Source organism: Macaca fascicularis, chromosome 9 (assembly GCF_037993035.2).
Source record: "Macaca fascicularis isolate 582-1 chromosome 9, T2T-MFA8v1.1".
NCBI lineage: Eukaryota > Metazoa > Chordata > Mammalia > Primates > Cercopithecidae > Macaca > Macaca fascicularis.
The window spans coordinates 32,760,903-32,784,125 of NC_088383.1; the positions used below are offsets into that span (position 1 = coordinate 32,760,903).

The 23,223-nt window shown below is 38.3% G+C and overlaps 1 protein-coding gene across 1 annotated transcript in view; it reads right to left on the reverse strand.

Annotated features, from left to right (window-relative positions):
• Positions 1–22,807, reverse strand: part of KIF5B (kinesin family member 5B) — a 48,557-nt gene extending 25,750 nt beyond the window's left edge. The window contains exons 1-10 of the mRNA XM_005564922.4: positions 22,230–22,807; positions 14,727–14,814; positions 5,532–5,605; positions 4,480–4,584; positions 3,922–3,970; positions 3,300–3,355; positions 2,706–2,793; positions 2,444–2,568; positions 1,059–1,163; positions 614–759 (exon numbers count right to left, since the gene is read on the reverse strand). Coding sequence (XP_005564979.1) covers positions 614–759; positions 1,059–1,163; positions 2,444–2,568; positions 2,706–2,793; positions 3,300–3,355; positions 3,922–3,970; positions 4,480–4,584; positions 5,532–5,605; positions 14,727–14,814; positions 22,230–22,355 — 962 coding nt within the window. The 5' untranslated portion in view covers positions 22,356–22,807. The remainder of the gene's footprint in view (positions 1–613; positions 760–1,058; positions 1,164–2,443; positions 2,569–2,705; positions 2,794–3,299; positions 3,356–3,921; positions 3,971–4,479; positions 4,585–5,531; positions 5,606–14,726; positions 14,815–22,229) is intronic.
• Between the last annotated feature and the right edge of the window lie 416 nt (positions 22,808–23,223).

A 23,223-nucleotide genomic window follows, 5' to 3' on the forward strand; every position in this document is an offset into this window, starting at 1 on the left:
TCTATATGGAATATATGTATATATGGCTAAGAAATTTATTCTTGTCCAATAATCTCTTAGACTAAATACTAAAAGACACAACCTATGAGGTTATTTACAACCCAACTAAATTTGAGTCTGCTCCAAAATCCGTCAATAGCTTAAAAAAAAAAATCACTAAAAATAAAAGACAAAGACCTATATTTTTCCAATTTGTTTGCAAGGCTGAATTAAGAAATTACTGTTGAAAGTCAAAGACGGAATCATCATTACTGATTTTCCTAATCATCTCATATAGATGTTAACCTGTCATGCATGTCTACAGGCCTAACACAGGATTATGTTTGCCAGGCTTTTACATCATTATTTGAGTCAAATGCTTATTTTCTTTAATACCAAATTACAGCTTGTCACATAAATTTGACTAAAATTACATCTGACTTTAATGTGTACTAAAACTTAAACCAAGCAGTATCAAAAACAGGCCCATCTTGTATTATCTGTCATCAATTCAAATTGAGTGTGTCTAGCACAAAACAATATGTACAGGTTGGAATAACAGCTCACATTTTCCTACATTTTATAAACAAAAGGTCTATCTACATTTAGGTTTTGTACTTTCTTAACAACAAACCTTTGGCCAAATAAGAGTGTAGATTTTGTTTCAGATTCATTGTATGATGATGGAGAGCAGCAAATTACAATAGTGGTTCTACAGTTGCCACCTAATGAATCTTGAAGGATTCTTGTCATTTTACTATCTCGATATGGAACATATGTCTGCATACAAAAACAAAGAAAGAAAACAAGACCAGTGGGTTTCTGTACAATAAAATGTTATAAAAATATGCTACTTTAAATAAATTAAAAGGTTATTTCAGTTAACTATTTGATATTAAAATGTGAACTAGGATATACATACAATATTATAAACTCCCAAAAGACAACTAACTTACACATACTGATTCAAACACAGTGAATCTCTCTCTCTCCCTCTCTAACACCCATGCACACATATACACCTATATTTAAATAATGCCCCGTAAGGTAACAGGGAGATAGAAGACATGTATACTCACACTACCCTCAGCCAAAGCAGAAATGACATTTCCAAGAGCAGAAAGTGACTTGTTAATGTTTTTAGCTTCATCCAGCACAGCACCTTCAGCTCCAGTTTTACTAACCTATACATAAGATTTCAAAAGAACGGAACAAAATTACAAAAATTTTCTTTAAATTTTCTAAAATTTTCAGAGGTCATCAACAACCAGTAAAAAGAAAAAAGAACATGAAAAGCTTCATGATCTTATTTGCCAAGCATTTACTCTTAGGTACCACCATTTCTTGAGTACTACTCTTAAGAGTTTGATTAGAGAGACATCAAATTTTATCTGTAGTTTGTAGGTACTCTTGAAAATAACCACTTTAAATGTAAATTTGTAGTTCATTAATCTTAGTCCCCTTTGCTACATTAGAAAAGAGGAAACTTCTAAAACTGGCTAATGCATAATGTTGATGTTGTAACTATTAGAAAACAGAGACTGAGTTTAAACTCATTATATAAGCAAACCTGCTTCTTCTAAAAAAAATAAAATAAAGTATCTAAATATCTTTGTTGTGTGGCTTTTTTTTTTTTTTTTGAGACTGAGTCTCACTCTGTCACCCAGGCTGGAGTACAGTGGCTCAATTCCGGCTTACTGCAACCTCCGCCTCCTGGGTTCAAGCAATTCTCCTGCCTCAGCCTGCCCAGTAGCTGGGATTACAGGCTTGTGCCACCACGCCCAGCTAGTATCTATGTTAAAGATAGGTCAGACCAATAAATTAGCAATGTTGGCTGAAGAAACAACTTAGGAGAATTCTCAACATTAGATAATCTTTGAAAGATGTGTATAAGACTTCACAACAGAACAGAACAGATGTATCATTCTAAGCAGAAGAAACAAAATTAGCACAACAGCAAAAATGGTCACAGAGGTCCCTATTATAACATTCAAACTTAATTTGATACAGACAAGAATCAGACTGTATAGAATTGTAATAATGAAACAATCATCCAAAGGAAAGAAGCAAGTCCAACCAAACCAGAAAAGACTAATGGACAGTTACCAGTTTTAATAGGGACCCCGCTGGCCAATATGGATAAAATACATATCAAAAATTAGAAAAGGGATACCTAATAAAGTTTATAACAACATACACCGAACAAGTTCTCACCATGAACACATCTTAAGTCACAGAAACTATTTATGAGTTGAACTAGACTATGGTCAAACAACAGTAACTTGGAACTGATTATTCAGTTGATGTCATCATAAAGCAATGGTATCAGCAGTTACAAATCTCAGGTTACCAAATCCAATTTGATAAGTTTTCAAGATGCAACAACGAATCCTGCATAACTCCCAATTCAAACTAAAGTTTACAAAGATGCTTAAATATTTATCAAAATACATGAAGACTTTACCTTTTCACTACCAGCTAAATCAACCAGATAAAGTTTTCCACTGAGCTTTTGTTCCGTTTGTGTGTTCTCTTGTTTTACATTAATAAGAAATATACTGTGACTCCTAGAGCTATGTTCATTCATATCTGCAAGGAAATTACACAAATATAAATAAACATGATTTCCTCTTAACAATTTCCCTAAAGCAATCTTATAATTAATCACCTGGATAAGGATATTTTAAGCTGGTTTTAAATCCTAACCGGTGTTATTTTCTACTTACTTGTAACTGCTACATGTCTGTTGGATTTTCCTTCATCTATGGTATCCATAACTTCATCTGGACTACATACAAAACGCTCTGTGCACCCCTGTGAAATAATTTTTAAAAATACATTAATGTCTGGCCAACATAGTGAAACCCTGTCTCTAATAAAAATATAAAAATTAGCCAGGCGCAGTGGGAGATGCCTGCAATCCTAGCTACTTGGGAGCCTGAGGCAGAAGAATTGCTTGAGCCTGGGAGGTGGAGGTTGCAGTGAGCCACTGCACTCCAGCCTGAGCAACACAGTGAGACTCCGTATAATAAATAAATAAATAAGGCGGATGGATCAGGAGATCAGAAGTTTGAGACCAGTCTGGCAAACATGGTGAAATCCCGTCTCTACAAAAAATACAAAAATTAGCTGGGCGTGGTGGCACACGCCTGTAATCTCAGCTACTCAAGAGGCAGAGGCAGGAGAATTGCTTGAACCTGGAAGGCAGAGGTTGCAGTGAGCCAAGATTGCACCACTGCACTCCAGCCTGGGAGACAGAGTGAGACTGTCTCAAAAAAAAAGTATTACAGGGTTTTTCTAGACAACTGTACTATAAATACCTTTACATAGGGAACTCGGTTTTTGTCTTCATGAACTGAAAGGTTGGTCTTTGAAACTGAAAAAGAAAAATAAATATTAGCAACATTCTCCTAAAACTAACACTGGATGTGAAATAATTCAATTGATAGGCTTCTCTGAGCAGCCTAACAGCAATAGTTGAACTCTAAAAAAAGTGCTAAAACATTGCTCTAAAGCAGACCTTATAGACACAGTAGGAGATCTAAATAGAAACCAATGTAACAATATAGAATTTTAGGACCACTCCAACCTATACCACCCACATTTTATAAACAAGAACGTTAACCGGGAGTGGTTCAATGATTTGCCTAAGGACAACGTATCTAATTGAGAGCTGACAGAATACTAGAACTCAGGGCTCAGATTATGTAACTCCCAGTCCAGTGCTCTAATTACTACTTAAGAAGTACCCATAAACATCGCTTTAAACAAGTTATTCTATTTAGAGGTATTCAACTAAAACTTTAGAAGAAAAAAAAATTCTATTTCCAATAACTTAAGACAGTTTCATACAGGTTACAAAGAAATAGTCTCATATCTACTATTAAAAAGGAATTAACAGATGCTACTTAAAACTGATTAACTAGCAAGAATTTAACTTACCATCTAATAGGTCCCTTATCTTATCCAAATATATTTCAAAATATGAAACCTAAAGGGCAAATTTAAAAAAAACATCAATCAACTAAAATTATATAATAACTTACTCACATATTGAGGTCTAAGTGCTAGGCACTGTTTAGACTAGGAGAACAGTTATCAACATACCAGCCATAGTTCACATTCTAATGGGAAGACATAAATTAACCAAATTAGCTTAGTTATTTAAGCAGTCTTCTCACTGGACATAATTCACATTATCTTCATCTAAAACGAATTAGAATAGTTTCGTGTAGTAGAAACTTTCAAGTTCTGCAGTAAAGCAACCTCCTTTATTTTATGGAGGAGGCTAAAGACTAAATCATTTAAGTTAGTTAACACTCCTGTTCATCTAATGGCAGATGAACAAGAATCCAAGTTTACTAACCTGAATGATCTTTCAACTATGCCTTTCCATAAAAATAATTTTTAAAATTACTTTAAAGAAACTAGCATTTACTATTTTTTAAGAACAGTATTCTTGCTGTAAAATAAAATACAAACTTTCCTCAAGGAATTTACCTTAATATGAAATTCCAAATTTTCATCCATGGAGTAAATATAATTAAAAATATCTTGCACTATTCTTGGAATAATTCCCATGCCTTCTGGATCATGAAGTTTACCCTAAACAAAAAACAAAACTAGACTTCTTAGACAAATTATAAAATATGAAGTAAAAACAAAGAGTTTCAATCTACAACTTATAGTCAAGAAAGGATGGGAACTGTATTTTGTGGAAACGGCTCTGTAAATACCTAAAAAATCCAATTCAACTATTACACATACACATAGTACTGTACATCAACCACATGGGTCACCAACAGATCTTAACACTTCATTTAATCACTAGATTTAGATTATCCATGCTTGTAAAATGTTCATTGTAAAATGAACATAATAAAAAAGATTTTAGTTTCTTTCCATAATTCTACATTGCTCCTTCTACTTCAAGGCAAATTCATGCAAATACTAGGATGTCCTTGTTCTCTATAATATGAAAATCAGTAATATGAATCACACTAAAAGCAGTCATTTACTTAATATAGTAGTCAAATAAATGATAAAAACAGATGCTCTTTAGCAGTGGCAGAAAATCACAGGCTGTTTTCTAGAAGCAAAGCTATAGTGAGTCCCCATCTATTATTAACAGCAGCACTGATAATTATGGCAACATTCTTATCAGAGAAGAGTAAGAGGTATTTTGAGGAAGGAGGAGCCAAGGAGAACAGGAAAAAGTTATTTATACTAAATAGAATCAACAACACATAAGCATTCAAAATTTCCCATATAACAGGGTGATAGAAAATTCTTGTCTAAAATGTTCATTATTTTATGGTTATGCTAACTGATAAAACAATCTCAAATATAACCTCAAATACAGGTATCCCTTACTATTTAAACTCAGGAACTGATTAGATTCCAACCATGATGTTACATGCATATTATCTGTATGAGAAAAGGCAATAAAGAGTAAATTAAAATGTTTATGCATGGTGAAACAGTATCACAAATAATGAATGAATGCTGTATGTATTGCAAACTACATCTAAGCACAGATTATAAAATGTTACCTCCATTGTGTGCGTCTTCCCAGAGGATGTCTGTCCATATGCAAATATTGTTCCATTATATCCTTCAAGTACATCTATGAGAAAATAAGAGACTTTATAATTCAGGGGATTTTCTTCCTTAAGAAAGATTCATAAGAAATTACTTAAACTACAAGATGATAGGGTGGAGAAAAGGTTAAAAAAGAAATTACTTAAAGAATGTTACAGGGAAATGTCAGATGTTTATTCTCAGTGAGGTATAAAAGACCCTAAAAGACACACACACACACACACACACACACACACACACACACACACACACACACACACACCCTCTTCCTAATCCTTGCATACTAAATTCTGTAAAATAAAATATTTGTGGGAGTGGCTGGGTGCAGTAACTCACTCCTGTAATCCCAGCACTTTGGGAGGCCAAGGCAGGCGGATCACGAGGTCAAGAGTTCAAGCCTGGTCAGCATGGTGAAACCCCGCCTCTACTAAAAATACAAAAAAATTAGCTGGGCTTGGTGGCGCACACCTGTTGTCCCAGCTACTTGGGAGGCTGAGGCAGGAGAATTGCTTGAATCAGGCAGGCGGAGGTTGCAGTGAGCCAAGATTGTGCCACTGCACTCCAGTCTGGGTGACAGAGTGAGACGCCATCTCAAAAAAAAAAAAAAAAAAAAAATTAGCTGGATGTGATGGTACATGCCTGTAATTTTAGCAACTCGAGAGACTAAGGCACAAGAATCGCTTGAACCCAGGAGAAGGAGGTTGCAGTGAGCTGAGATGGAGCCACTGCACTCCAGCCTGGGTGACAGAGTGAGACTCTCTCAAAAAAACTACCAAAATTATTTGTGGAAAGAGTGGCAAGAAAGATTCAGATTTTCTTTCTGCTAATATGAAAGACTCCATCAAAGTTTAGTACACAAAGGATTTATAAAGACATTAAAGGAAATATATAACATATATATGTTATAAAAATATATATGTTATATATGTGTGTGTGTTATACATATATGTTATAAATATATAACAATAGTAAATTTCTTAGTGATGATCCATCTAAGCAATTTTTCTGGACCCAGACTGCTTTCTGTGGTCAATTAAGAAACAAATTTTAAATTCCATTGCTTATAATAAAGAATCTCTTCTATCAGCATGTATCTCAAATGTCATTACTATACATTCCAAAGCTTTATGTGATCAAAAAGAAAAATGTCTTCTGTCAATTTACATACAGATGAGATTTTAGAAACGAGACTAATTGATGGTTAATTAGTAGCTAATCCTCACAAACCCCTACCTTCCTCTTTACCCTACCCACGAAGTATAACACTCAGTCCTACCTCAAAATCAATTACCAAGAAGTTCCTATGAAAAATCAAAATCAATTACCAAGAAGTTTCTATGGAAAAAAAAGTTATGAGACAGGGTCTCCCATCTGTTCAGAGTGCCATGGCACAGTAAATAGCTCACTGGTCACTGCAGACCTTCTGGGTGTAGTAAGCTGCCTGCTTCAGCTTCAAGTAGGCAGGACTAGAGAGGCACATGCCACCATGCCTGGTTAATTCTAAAAAACTTTTTGTAGAGACAGGGTCTTGCTATGTTGTCCAGGCTGGTCTCAAACTCCTGGGCTCAAACAACCCTCCTGCCTCAAGCCTCACAAAGTGCTGGGATTACAGGCCTAAGTAAGCCCCTGCACCTGACCCTCCTATGAATTTTTTTTTCAATTTTTTTCTAGCTTCTGACATTAACGTTTAAATATATTCCTTTATTAGGTCAAAGGGGGGAAAAAGGCAATCTTTTGATTTCTGGCTTTCGAGGATTTTGTTTTTTTTTTTGTTTGTTTGTTTGTTTTTTTTTTTTTTTTTTTTTTTTTTTTTTTTGAGACGGAGTCTCGCTCTGTCGCCCAGGCTGGAGTGCAGTGGCCGGATCTCAGCTCACTGCAAGCTCCACCTCCCGGGTTTGCGCCATTCTCCTGCCTCAGCCTCCCGAGTAGCTGGGACTACAGGCGCCCGCCACCTTGCCCGGCTAGTTTTTTGTATTTTTTTTAGTAGAGACGGGGTTTCACCGCGTTAGCCAGGATGGTCTTGATCTCCTGACCTCGTGATCCGCCCGTCTCGGCCTCCCAAAGTGCTGGGATTACAGGCTTGAGCCACCGCGCCCGGCCTGTTTTTTGTTTTTGATAACAAGAAAAGTACTATGAAATTACATTCTATTCTAGAGGAAGTCAAAATAAAAAGAGACGCCTCTGTTGGAAACAGCATATAACAGTGAAAAGTAAACCAGTAAGCAAGCCAATCCTTGTTTTTATTATTTTTAAAAGAAAAAAAAACCCCAACATTGGGCACAACTAACTAGATAATAGATTTCCTACAGAAACATTTATTAACGAGAAAAAAGACATCATTACTTACTTCCCTGAGAAGATTTTAAGAGACTCCAAACATTTGAAACTTTCCTTCAAAATCTTTTCATTTTTCAGAAGGAAAGCAAAATTATTTCATGTATCACATTCACTTCTTCCTCGAAACCAATTCCACAACCCACCCCCAAAATATCTGAGTAAAAGTCTCATCCTATGTGTTCTTACAGTATCTGCATTTAATCATAATACTTACCAATGAGTATTCTGTCAATTTACTTGTTTGCTTTACTCACCAGCCTGTCAACTCCTCAAGGTCAGGACTGTGTTTAACTCCTAACACAGTGCCTGGTACTCCAGAGGAACTCAAATGCTTGCTGAATATTTATTACCATCATCAATGTACAGCATCTTTCTAAAGCCTCCCTCACCCTTTTTAATATACTTTTGTCATTCCTATGAGAAACAGAGGTGGACAACTCTCAATAAGTATTACTTCTTTCATACTTTATCAACAGAAAAAACATTATTTAGCTAGTGAGATAACAGCTAAATATTTAGCTAGTGAGATCACGTTTTAGAAAAGTTGCTTTATCTCTCTGAACTTCAGCCGCTCCAACAAAATGACTACTTAGGGAAAAGCTCTGAGAATTAGAAGTCATCATATGAAGTTACTATTAACATCTGAGAGCTTACAATGAGTCAGGTTCTAACCATTTTTTATGTATTATTATATTTAATCATCACAAAACCCCCTGCACTGTACTATTTGCTTTTTGCTTTTGAGACATTCTTGCTCCGTCACCCAGGCTGGAGTGCAGTGGCGCAATCTCGGCTTACTGCAACCTCTGCTTCCCACGTTCAAGCAATTCTCCTGCCTCAGTCTCGCAAATATCTAGGATTACAGGCGTGTGCTACCACGCCCAGCTAATTTTTGTATTTTTTGTAGAGACGGGGCTTCACCATGTTGGCCAGGCTGGTCTTCAACTCCTGACCTCAGGAGATCCACCCGCCTCGGCCTCCCAAAGTGCTAGGATTACAGGTGTGAGCCACCACACCTGGCCTGCACTGTACCATTATTGATGAGATGAGAAAACTGAGACACAGAGAGGTTCAATAAACTTGACTGTAACTCCACAGCTAGTAAGATGAAGTTGAGATGCAAATGCAAATAGACTTGGCTCCAGAGACCTGCTCTTAACCACTGTACTATATATTCAAGGAGCAGAGGAACCAAAATAAACACAAGGCAGGCTACATCTGGAAAAACCAAAGGTGAATACAGTGGCAGTGAGTTCATGTCAGGAAGCCATGGTGGAAAAAACAGGAAATCTACAAAGACCTGATGAGATGCTTATCATACAGTGGGCACTGAATAAATAACTACTTAACACAAGGGAAACAAATCACTCGGATTCGGAATTCAAGAGAATACAAGTGGATAAATCTTATTCAAAAGAAACAATTGTATCTAACAAATCTACAAATAGGGAATGGTAACAGCCCTATATATAATCAAATTATAAACTTGTCCAGACAATTATGAGCGAGTGCAATCTCAATGAACTTGTCAGTGACCCAGAGAGTACTATCTGCTTTCAGGTCATTACTGGCAACTTGCTCATCAAATCTCTATCTCAAAAGAAATTCCAGCTGGCCCATCATTCTGCTGATCTTTGCCTACCAACAATTTCTAACCATGGCTTCCCATCCAATCTGTTTAACAATGATTGTCCCAAGTACAACCTACCATGTATTTAATTGCTTTCCTGTCCTCACACCTCCCTAGGTACCTACCCCTACGCCATCCTTCTCCTTAAATACATGTATTACTGGTAACCCTGCCACATTCATATCCTTCTCCAGGACAAGTCCCACCAGCTACTACACACAGTCTCTGTCTCCAAAATGGTACAGAGCCCTTGGGTGAAGATAAAAGGAAATCATGGCCAGGTGATAGACATAAATTACAAAGGTTGCATAGAAGAAGAAAGAGATTATGAGGCCGGGCGCGGTGGCTCAAGCCTGTAATCCCAGCACTTTGGGAGGCCGAGGCGGGCGGATCACAAGGTCAAGAGATCGAGACCACAGTGAAACCCCGTCTCTACTAAAAATACAAAAAATTAGCCGGGCGCGGTGGCGGGCGCCTGTAGTCCCAGCTACTCAGGAGGCTGAGGCAGGAGAATGGCGGGAACCCGGGAGGCGGAGCTTGCAGTGAGCCGAGATCGCGCCACTGCACTCCAACCTGGGCAACAGCGTGAGACTCCGTCTCAAAAAAAAAAAAAAAAAAAAAAAAAAAAAAGAAGAAAGAGATTATGATAGAAACCTTGTCTTCTAACACTTGCTGGAAGTCTAATTTTGTACAGTAGAAAGAGTTGAGACTATGAGTTTATCCCAAATACAACCATGACTGATTGAATTAATAATTTCCTCTAAGAAGACAGAGGACACATGCCGAGCATGGTGGCTCACGCCTGTGATCCCAGCACTTTGGGAGGCCAAGGTGGGCAGATCACCTGAGGTTGGCAGTTCAAGACCGGCCTGACCAACATGGAGAAACCCTGTCTCTACTAACAACACAAAAATTAGCAGGACGTGGTGGCGCATGTCTGTAATCCCAGCTACTCAGGAGACTGAGGCATGAGAATCGCTTGAACCCAGGAGGCAGAGGTTGCAGTGAGCCGAGATCGTGCCATTGCAGTCCAGCCTGGGCAACAAGAGCAAAACTCCATCTCAATTAAAAAAAAAAAAAAAAAGGAAGAAGACGACGACAGAGGCCACAATTAGCAGTTGATACCCGTTTTGTGTTTAACAACTCCTAGTACCTATTTTGCAGAAAAAAAAATTGAGATTTGGAAAGGTTAGGTAACTTGCCAAAAGTCACACAGCAAGAAAGTGGCATAGCCTGGAATTCAATCTAGGACTGTCTGATTCCTAAGATTATACTCTTACCATATTACAGAGAAGGGAACTATTATCCTGAACACAGTTCCAAACAGTAAAGCAAGATGAAGAAGGGACTGAAATTTTGAGAAAAGAAGAGAAATTTCAGGAAGCTAACAATTTCACCTTAGAACTGCAAATAGTAATAAAGCAGAAGAAAAGTAATAGATGCATATATCCTAAATGTTAGGACAACAGACTCCATCTTCTTCTTTTCCTAAAGGTTAGGTACCACTTAAAAAACAATAGATTTTGAAAAACTCTGAGTATGAGCCTATTATTAAGAGATTATGTAACTAAGGATGTACGAGAGAGAGAACTCATCAGAACAGCATGAGAAAGATAAAAGTCCAGGATAAATAACTCTTAGAAAACCAAAACAAAATAAAAACTAAGGCCCTAAGAACTTTTAAAGTCATATTCAGAAAAAAAAATGAATGAATGAATGAATGAACCTGCGCTGCTTAGGAAAGACCATAAAATATTAACTGATGATATTATAATGGAGGTATTTCTGTTTACTACCATCTTCCACAAATATGATCCTCAAAACAGAACAACAGAATAAACAGTGTTGAGAGAGACTTTAAGGTTGATGTGGATAGTATGATAGCAAAAGAATGGCTTCAAATGAACCCAAGTTTCTAGTTACTAAGGAGGATTACATTCCAAGGATAAAAATCTCACAGCTACTGTAGATTAGTTTTAAAACCCAAAGAGAACAAAGGTAATAGAAGACACAAATGTTACATACATTTTCAAAATGCAAAAAGCAATAGATTATGAAATAAGTATACCAAAATTTCATTAAGTAAAGACTATGGTTGAACTAACCTCATTTCCTGTTTGGATATGGTTATTCAATTGGTACTTTGGGCATATACTAGACTCATGCACCAACGCTTGATAAAAGGATTCAAGTTTTTCATCATCTTCTTGTGAGTATGTTGACAAATTAAGGACTAGCCAACTGTATAGGTAAGAGGCTCTGAGGTCGGCTGAATACCCAAACAGTGTGATTTAAATAACTGTCAACAATCTTATTCATTTTAGAAGATTAAGCTAGGGACCATGGCCCATTAAGCACTTTATAAATGATTTAGAATCATATTTTTCAAACTTCAATGCCTTTGACACTTTAATAGACTTATCAAATGTGCTGACAGCCAACTTACTAGATCCCCCCCGGTAAGATAATTATAAAAATAAAACTCAAAATATGATTAAGAGCTAAAATGAACAAAATGGAATCTGCGCCTTAAAGGTTTGCTCTCCAAAGTGCAAGTATGGGGTGGGGTTTAAAGTAGGCAGCAAGAGATATAAAAAAGACCTGTATATTCAAATTGCCCATGAATTCACGAATCAGTAACTTTCTATTAGTTAGAAAGCTAATGTAATCTTAAACTGTACTGATGAGACAGAAGTATGTCTCAATCAAAGAAATTGTGTTCTACGACAGATCCCTCTGGAAAACCACATGATGCTTACAACATGATGACCCTGTTCCTCTTTGCTGCAGTCATTTACACAATTACAAGTGTTAATTCCCCTTCATTTTACAAAGATTTCAGTACCCAGTTCACTCCCTCTCACCAATACCATTACTGCTGTAATACAACAGTATTGGTGGTTTCAAAGTCTGTAGCAGATAATCCCACTAAAATACCCTGGCCTCTCAGCTCCTCAACCAAATTTTCTGCAATCTTATTCTTTCATTTTTATTTTAAAAACAGAGATGAGGTCTCGCTGTTGCCCAGGCTGGTCTCAAACTCCTGGCCTCAAGCAATCCTCCCACCTCAGCCTCCCAAAGTGCTGGAATTATAAGTGTGACCTACCATGTCTGGCCTTATCCTTTCTTTACTTCTTTACTATCCTTTCTTTACTTTCATGACAACTCCTTTACCTTTCATTACTAACTGCATTGCTTCCATAATCTCAATTTCAAGTACAGATAATACTCAACTTACAATGGGGCTACTTCCTGAAAAATGTATTGTAAGTTGAAAATACCTTAAGCTGAAAATGCATCAAACACACGTAACCTACCAAACACCATGGTTTAGCACAGCCTACTTTAAAAGTGCTCATAGGCCGGGCGCGGTGGCTCAAGCCTATAATCTCAGCACTTTGGGAGGCCGAGACGGGCAGATCACGAGGTCAGGAGATCGAGATCATCCTGGCTAACACGGTGAAACCCTGTCTCTACTAAAAAAAAATACAAAAAGTAGCCAGGCGAGGTGGCGGGCGCCTGTAGTCCCAGCTACTCGGGAGGCTGAGGCAGGAGAATGGCGTGAACCCAGGAGGCGGAGCTTGCAGTGAGCCCAGATTGCGCCACTGCACTCCAGCCCGGGCGACAGAGCGAGATTCCATCTCAAAAAAAAAATAAAAATAAAAAAAAAATAAAAGTGCTCATAACACGTACATTGACCTACAATTCGGCAAAACCATCTAACACAAAGCCTATTTTATAATAAAGTGTCAAATAGTTCATATAATTTATTGAATACTATACTGAAAGTGAAAAACAGAATGGTTGTACAGGTACTAGAAATATTGTTTCTAATGAATGTGTATTGCTTTTCCACCATCATAAAGTCAAACAATTTTAAGTTGTTCTAAGTCAGGGACTGTCTGTATTCACCTTCTATTACTCCATCCAGTACCCTGATTCCAACAAATCTTTGACCCCACTGAGATCTACAACCCACTAATGTAACCACCTTTTTTCACTGCCCTTCAGCCTCCCTCATATCCTTATGCCTGTAACTTAACCACCTTAGATCCCATGGTCCACCATTATAATCACTCCTTTGACTATTTCCTCAATTCTCTTGTCCCCCACTTCCCTCTTTTGTACTCAATTAGCAAAACTCCAAATGGGCAAAAATTCAACTCTTTCAGCAGCTAACCTCACGTGGGCCCTTAATACTGCCTGGCAATACTCTCACACTGCCTGAATCCATCCATTTCATGCCTTTTCCTAGAACTTCTTCCCCCTTCCTCATCTCCATGATGACTCTCCTCCCTGTATTAGACAATATGGAATTGATATAATGAGTACATCCACATTTTCCCTCCCTTACATCTATAGACCTTCTATAACTCCACTTTATCTCCTGCTACTAGGATGAACATCTGTGCTCCTATGCTATCCTAATCCATCTACTTTTATACTGAATCTCAACTCCTCAAATGTGGTGAATGCCACAACACAGATTTTGCCTCAATCTAAGAAGCAGTTTTTAACAACTACAGCTGTAAAAAAATGAAATAAATCATATCACAAAGTAATAGTCATCCCTTTGATTAAACAGATTTCTACAGTAACTGGAAGTAACTCCAGATAAACAATGAGTACTCTCTAAGCTTTAAAATTCAATGGTTTTAGAAAACGTAAAATTATACATATCCTTGTATAAGTTACAGTATTAACTGGAATGCACATACTTTTCTCACCCTTGGCAACCCTTGTTAAATTCTTCAAGGGATATAGGTAAGTCTTTGGGGAAGGAATAACAATGGAATGGAAGAATGATAGACTGCCATTTTCCACTACTTTTTAGAAATGTGTCTAGCCATTTTGTTTTCATTCTCATGCTGTTCTCTTTCTAGAACTGCCACCTTGGAAATTCTCCCAGGAATATCTAATAGAAATGCATCTCTCAAGAATAAGTATGTAACATAGTTCTCATAATACCCTTAATTAGGTACTGTACATAATCACGGAATTTCAGCAATAGAATACTTACTAATTGTATTTGACCTTTTTATTATTTAAACAACTTTCTTCTGCAATTAACTTAGAAGAAAGGAGCATTAAAATGAAAAAGAGAAAGTTGAATAAGTAGAAAAGATCACAAACTTATTTACTTATTGCTGAGACAACTCAGCAGGTTAAATATATTTACCTTTAACAATCTTCTTTGCACAATCATTATACACTTGCTCTTGGGATGTGCTTGACTGGAACACCCGATCAAATGCATAAGGCTTGGACTGAAAAACAAAAAAGTGTTTCAACTATACAAATTAAAGGTAAAGGAACCTTTCTAACCTTTACAGATGCCATCATATATTTAATCTTCAAAATAGTATACCTAGTATGCATAATTTAATATCATTGAATCTTTGAAGTGGAAAGGATCTTAGGCATCACCATATACAAACCCATTAGAATAAACTCCAGGAAAACATGAATGGTCTTTAGTCTTTGCTGCAATCCCAGGGCCCAGTAATCACAATTGTAATTCCCGGTAAATTATAATTAGCACTACTATGGCAGCCAAATATTGCTGAGTGATTTTTATTTTTTTAAATACCTATTTAAAGACAGGGTCTCGGTTCTGTCACCCAGGCTGGAGTGCAGTGGCACAATCACTGCTTACTGCCGCCTCAACCTTCTGAGCTCAAGAAATTCTCCCACCTTAGCCTCCTGAGCAGCTGGGACTAGAGGCATGTGCCACCATGCTATGTTGCCCAGGCTAGTCTTGAACTTTTAGGCTCAAGAGATCCTCCTGTCTCAGCCTCCCCAAGTGCTGGGATTACAGGTGTGAAACACCATGCCTGTCCTGCAACAGCTTTTCAACCATTCTTTCATTTAACAAATACTTATGGAATGTGAGATAACATGCTAGAATGATAACCAAGACAGATTCCCTCTGTGCTTTAGTGGAGCATAAGTAATAGTGGGGCAAATATTAAACAATTAAGTGATCAGAATTCTGACTCATACAATTGAGTGCTATGAAAGCGCAATGAGAGCATATAGGAGGAGAACCTAAGTCTACGGGAAAGCAGAATATCAGGGAAACACGCTTGGAGAAAGAATATTTAAGAATGGAAGAATAAGCAGCAACTAATTTATCATCACTCTTTCCAGTGTTACTCATGAAGGATGAAAAAGGTTTCGTGTAGAAAAGTAGTCTAGGCATTGGGAGGATGCTTAAAAGATCCTAAGGCAGAAAGAATAGTATAGAATGCAAGACACCAAGGGAAGTTGTTAAGTTGAAGTACAAGGAGCAAGAATCAAATGCAAATATCAAAACAGTTAAAAAGACATCATCTTATTCTGAAAACAGCTCTGATCTTCCGGGCCCCAAAAATGATATTGGGGACTCCATGGACCACTGTTGGAGAACCACTTATATAGTATGAGGAGACAGAGGTATTGAAAAAAAAAATCAGTAGTGTCCATGTAAGTCAAAAAAAAAATTTTTTTTTCAAGGAGGGAGTGATTATGTCAAACATAGTTGTGAGGCTAAGACAAAACTAAAAAGTACTCAATGACAAAGGTCAGATTGGAATGGATTGAAAAAGAATGGAAGGTAACCAAGTGGAGCAGAAAATCTGCTATATGTCTAAGAAAGTTTTTTTTTTGTTTTTTTGTTTTAAAAACTTGTAAGACCTGAGGAACTTTAAATGCTTGCAGGAACAATTTAATAATCTAGGAGAAAGAATAGGTATCCGAAAACAAGAGGTAAGGGGTTCTATGTATTTGCAAGTATCTGCCTGCTCTCTAGTTTCTTCTAAAGGAAAGAAAGGAAGCTGGTCCCTAAAACACAAAACAATCATGACCCCAGAAAAAGCCCTCAACATTAGAAAACACTTTCTAGGTCTTAGCTGAAAAAGACCTACTACACTCCACATCCCCACCTCAAAGTCTGAAATAAAAGTAACAATGAACCAGACACTCCTAAAGCTGTTCCCAATTCCCCTTTCCCTTGCTACCTCCCAATAGGCTGGAAAGCCAAATACCTGCTAGCTTAGTCTCCCTGCAACTAGTAGTCACATGAGCAAGCTCTGAATAATACGAAGTGGTAGTCTGTTTGAGGTCTCAGAGAAGGGTGTTGTTATCCTGATAAAAAGGACCATCTCAGCTGAAACTGCCCTTTCTCCTTCCTGGAATGAATGCCTGGAGCTGTAGTATCCATCTTGCAAATACGACAAATAGAATGATGAAAAGCAACAGCTAAGGATGACAAAGTATAACAGAGTGAGGAACCATGAAGGACCTATATTCAGGCTTTCTGTTATGTGAGAAAAACATCCTCTTATTATTTAGGCCACTATTAGCTGTTGGTTTTCCCTCTAAAGCTGAAAGCATTACTGACAGATATAATAAGCTGATCTCACTTTGGCATCAATTTAAAATAGGCATCAATGTCTGATTATTCTTTAGTTATGACATATGTGAACGTATCCTTTTCTTAGATGCTACTGAAACAAATAACATTCAATTCTACAGGTGTGGCTAAAAGAAATCTATTATTTTACTGCTGACACATGATATATTCATGGTGAACAATTCTGAAAACAAATGTTAAGTACAATCAAAGTAACAATCACCACCCAGAAATGAACCATACTAATAGTTTTTCTACGCAAAAATAATTTTCCCTCCTCATTTATTCAGCAGACATTCATTTAGTGACTATAAAGATATGAAATACTGTAGATGAGTAACACAATTTTAGAAATAATTAGCACAGACTGTAGCGTTCAAAGAGTAATAGAGGATAAGGCCAGGCAAAAACCTGAATACTAAGTTAAGCTGTATACTTGGATCTAATGTAAGTGATCTAGTGATGTCTGCTGAATTTTATATATATCTACATATATACATATGCGCGCACGCACACACACACACATATATATTTTTTTAAAACAGTCTCACTCTGTTGCCCAGGCTGGAGTGCAGTGACGCCATCTTAGTTCACTGCAATCTCTGTTTCCTGGGTTCAAGTAATTCTCGTGCCTCAGTCTCCTGAGTAGCTGGGACCACAGGCACGTGCCACCACACCTGGCTAATTTTTGTATTTTTAGTAGAGATGAGGTTTTGCCATGTTGGTCAGAATGGTCTCAAACTGACCTCCAGTGATCCACCTGCCTCAGCCTCCCAAAGTGCTGGGATTACAGGCATGACCCACCATGCCTGGCCTCAATGTTTACATCAATAGAAAATAGTGCTACTAAACCATTTACCAAGAGATATGCCAGACAATAATGTAAACAGCTTCACAATAGTAAACAGTTTTAGTAGTAAAGCCTGCCTCAAAAGTACTTTTTGAAGCTGCTTACTCTTGTTACCAACTCAAAGCAAATATACAAACTACCATTACAACCTTACTAAAATAATATAAATGGCAACTATTAAAAGGTAACACACAAACATAAAAATAATTGAGACTGGAGTGATTATCTTTCTAAAAGTTATTGTTCAATAAAAATTAACTCAAGTGCTTAGCATTAAGTTGACAAAACAGTCTTCTTATCTTGACTGCAAATCCAAATTATGATTTTGTAATACTAAGTAAGGCAAATGTTTTAATTAAAGATCTAGCCATAAATTAATGACTGACTCTGGCTTCCTGGAATGAAAATTGACTTTGTGATACATAAAGATTATTTCTAATGGTCTATAATTAAGGCATATCTCTATTTTTCAAATAGATTAAACAAAGAAAAACTCATCTGAACATCTGTATTTTTCAAACCTGGTTTCAGCCTCGAAATCTACATTATGTAACTTTTAATCCCATGTATCTTCAAAGATCCTTGAAGTTTCAGATTTCAATTTTTACTAATAACTCCAAGTCACAAGATGCATTCACATCTGACTGACGCTTTAAGGGGACAAATCAAAAAGGAGTAAATTGATCTCGACTGCATACCTTAGGTTTCTTAAGGGAAGTGATTCCTGTTTTGAGTATGCACCAACCAGGCTGAACACCAAATTTGGTTATGAAGGACACCCTTCTGGCAGGGATATATCTTTCTCTGGAATTCTGAATAGCTGATTATTTCAGATCACTTGGGAGTGTATTATATTAGATTTTCCTTAGACACTATAGTGGGCTAACATTCCACAACTGTAAAGGTATGTGATGATGGTTCCTTCCCTCCTCCCTTTCATTTTTCCCTCTTAAGGTAATCAAGAAGGTCCAAACACCAAATCATTCACTTGAAAAGGGAGAATCTTGTTTTCCTTTAGGCAAGGAACTGGGCAAGATTAACTAATTAGTTTTATTCTCTTCTAATTTCTCTGAACTACCACAACTTGTTTTTGGAAGCCTTCACAGTGTACCATATAAGGAATAATGATTTGTAAAGATACTTAATGATGCAAATAACCATATTCTACTTTCATGGTTCATAAACAGGTGTAATTTTTTATTGATTTTTCTTCCTGGCATTTTTAGCAAGCTCCTAATTTTTTCTATCATTTTTTTTTCTGGTGTTTTCAGCAAGCTCATTTCAAAGACATAAACTGTTTCCCTTGTCCTTGTTTTGCAGGTAACAAGTTCTCTAATTTAAAGCAAATAGTTTATATCACTTATAGACTTTCGTAAAATAATTCATTTCATTCAATGTTACATTTATAACACTTCACCAAGCACTTAATTAAAAATAAATTCTGTATTAAAGGCTGTACAGCATACAGAGAAACACTATGAAATTGAAAGATTTGCCTGCCATGGTGTCCTATTAAAATCACTGATTACATGAGTAGCAGGAAAAAAGTTTAGACAAAGTATTAAAAACTGAAGTTAGAAGAAAAATCAGAATCCTTAAAAATTACTTTCTCCATGAGCACTGATTATGCTTCTAACATCATAAACTACTCTTTCAATTTTGATCTAAATAGAAGATTGTGTACAAAATGTTCTTAAATCACGTTTTAAAGAATTGAGTTTTAAATGCTGCATTGCAGCAATTCTCTCCTAAACTGTTCATTACGAATCAGGATTAGAAACCAGTAAAATGAAAAAAATAAACCGAGAAGATTTTACCCAGAGATTTTCTAATTCCGCTCCTCCTGGCTGCTCTTATAACCATTTACAAAATGAAATAATTCATTTAAAAAACTGAACAAAAATGAGACTTCAGTAATTAATGTCGTTACTATAGGCAAGAAACTATTTCTGAAAACAATGAACCAAAACATGTTGCCTTTCATTTTTTAAAGCTGTTATTTAGTTGTATTTTTGCTTACACTTAAAACAAACAAACAAACAAACAAAAACAGGCCAGGCACAGTGGCCCACACCTGTGATCCCAGCACTTTGGGAGGCCGAGGCACGTGGATCACCTGAGGTCAGGAGTTCTAGACCACCCTGGCCAACATGGTGAAACCCATCTCTGCTAAAAATACAAAAATTAGCTGGGCGTGGTGGCACGTGCCTGTAATCCCAGCTAATCAGGCAGCTGAAGCAGTAGAGTCGCTTGAACTTGGGAGGCGGAGGTTGCAGTGTGCTGACATCACCCCACTGCACTCCAGCCTGGGCAACAAGAGCAAAACTCAACTCAAAAAAATCTCAAAAAAAAAATCAACCAACCAAAAAACAACTAAAATGCTTATCAGTTTACCTAAAGGTTAACTGTTCATTATGGATTCACAAACCAACAACCTATACATTTATTCCTAATATTACCGTTTATATAGAGTACTGAAATTTTGAAACAGAACTTATAAGCAACTTTTTCCCAATGGAAACCTAGAATAAATGTATGTTTCCTTTATTCATTTTCCTTTAGTTCTTTCTTCATAGTTTATGTCATATCTGGGCCTCATCAAAGGTTACCTTCTAATCTTAATACATTTTATGAATCCTAAATTTTAGCATTCCAACAAAAAGAATCATAGTGATAACTACAGATCTGTGTAAACACAAAATCTGAAGAAATAAGACATTCTTAAGACAAGTGTAAAAGGAAAAATAGGTTTGTTATGTGCCAACCACTGCTGAAGCTGAGTACTGTAAATTACAAAAACTCTTAAGAAACTAATGGCCTCAAGTGTGACAACTAATCTAGGCCTTGCAAGCCTCCAGACTATATGTAAAATATACCATCCTAAAGGAAAAGGATTACTGCGCTTAACTACTCCTACTCCGCCTCTGCCAACCTATGATGTCATTTACACAAGAGGTTTTCTTGTGCACTTGTTAACAAAGAACTGGCCTGACAATCTTTACACAGTAATAGTTGGCAGTTGTTAGTGGCCTAATGACTTGTTTGCCAAAGGCCTACCAAGGAGCTAAGACATTCATTTTTCGGAGCTGAACTTTGGAGAAACTTTCACATCAAAACCCTAAAGAACTTTAGTCTGTCTTCAGTGTCAATGCTTTCAATCATCCTTGTCCCATCTCCTGTGACCTCTGCCCTATTTCCAAATTAAATAGCCCCATACAATTATTAACTACAGAATGACATTAGAGGAAAAATTAACATATTAAAATTTCATACTACGGTAACAATGTAGAAAGTTAGTTCTACTACATAGCATTGCCAAGAAAGATGAACATAATTTAGTCACAGTTCACTGTTTCGTATGCCATACTTTACAATTAATTTTTAATCTCCTTCAACTAGGAGTGCTATTTTCTCAGACCTTTCAATGCCAGAGATCAGACCTTAAAACACCCTCACATTTTGGTCTCAAATGATCACTCAACTCTAGTTATGTTTTACATTACAAAAAAACAGTATCTCACTATTCTTGGGATTACCAAAGATCAATTTTCTTCAAGATAGACCTTAATTGCAGAAGTATGAATCTAATACTGGTCAATTTTTATCTTTTTTATAAGCTTGTTTTTATAATACTTTGATATAAAAACAAAAAGCTGATACTTTTTCCTAGGCTGTTATCCCATAAAACCTAGCAAGAGTGCGATTTGTCTTTCGGAGCACTTATCTGACTCAACCAAAGTCGGCTAGGTCTGCTAGATTAAACAAAATTGATCATTCCGATTTATTAAAAAAAAAAAAAAAAGCTCAACTATTTCTTTCTACAATCATCCATTTACCATTTGTAATTGTTAACATGAAAAGTCATTCACCACTCAAAAAGTGGTGGGTGAAAGTTTGAGGTGTACATAATATTTGTAGCTGTTTGGTGCTTTTTCCTTCTCCCAGGGGGAAACAACACGGTTCAAGGACTGGTTATGTTTCTATAAAACTAAGTATCTTTACTAAAGCATAATACGGCTTGTCTCACAGCTCAATGTCCCCAGCTGAACTTTATATAAGCATTACATATTTTCTGAATGGCAAATTTGGGGTTAATCCAAAACACCAATATCCGTAATTGCACACACAGAAACGCAGACAAACGTGCACTGAAATTGCTCCCCGGACGTTCCTCCGTTGCCGCAGGTGGGGGAGTGTCCAGGGCTGAGGCTGGGCGCCTCCCGTCTCCCGGCGCCAAAGACCGGGGTGGGGGCGATCCCGGAACGCACGCGAAGCTGCGCAGTCTTCCTCCACTGGGTTATCTGAACCGGCAAACCCCGCCGGGGATTGCTGGGGACACCGCTGCTCCCTTTCAATTCTGCACCCTGCCACTTCCCTAAACTCTCTGCACAGCCCGGCCCGAAGAAGCGGAAGGAGGGGTGCCGGAGGGGGTCACTCACCGCGATCACGACCGTGTCTTCTCCCTGAAACTTGGCGACGTACTTGTCGCCGCGGTTCACCTCAGACTCGTTGAGAGGTCTGAAGCGACACATCACTTTGATGTTGCACTCGGCCAGGTCCGCCATCTTTCTCGCAGCCGGGGCCGGCGGCCGGGAGCCACTCCCGGCTGCTTAGTCTTGCGGGGAGCGCGACGGGGCTAAGGGCCTGGGGTCGCTAGGGCCGTGAGAGGCAGCAGTCAGCTGCGCAGCGCAGCGCTTCCCCGGGCGGAGGCGGCCGGGGAGCCGGGACTCGAAGAGCCGGCGCCGGCAGCCGTTACCCTAAGGCTCACTTCCGATCCATCATGGCAGCCATGGCGGCGGCGGCACCGGGGAGAGCGTCGGCGGCTCCTCAGCGACGCCCTCGACGGCCTGGGCGTGCTGCGGAGGCTGGGGAGGTTCTGGGGGCCGGGAGAGTGGCCACCTTCTTCCTCCTCGCAAAGAGCAGATCGGGCCTACCCGTCCGCCCGCTCCGCTCCGCTGTCCGCTGGCCGGCTGGCCGGCTGCTGCCCTATCACTCTTGAGGCCGCCGTTGGGCGACTGGGCGGCGCGGGTGGAGGAGTGCGCCGGCGCGGTGGGCCGGGAGGCACGGCGACCAATCCGTGCCCGAGCTCGCAGCCGGTCGCTGCTGCCGCGCCGCCGGTTCCGCCACCACTCCTGGCCAGGAGTCGCAGATTCAAATTTTACAGCACTGACCGTCTCGCAGAAGTGCCTGGGGACGCAGGGCGGCAGCTCCCAGTCGCCATCCCCAGCCGCCGAAGAATCCCCCAGAGCTAAGGCAGACGTACTTAGCTTTCTTTTCTTTGGGGGAGAAAGGGTTTGCTTTAACTACTTAATGTGGTTTGTTTAAATAAATCACTAGGCTGGTCCGGGTGCGGTGGTGTTTGCAACTAGTTGATGACAGCCAGAGATTTGTTTCTTCTCCACTCCCGCTGTGTCACTTGACCAGCTTTAAAAT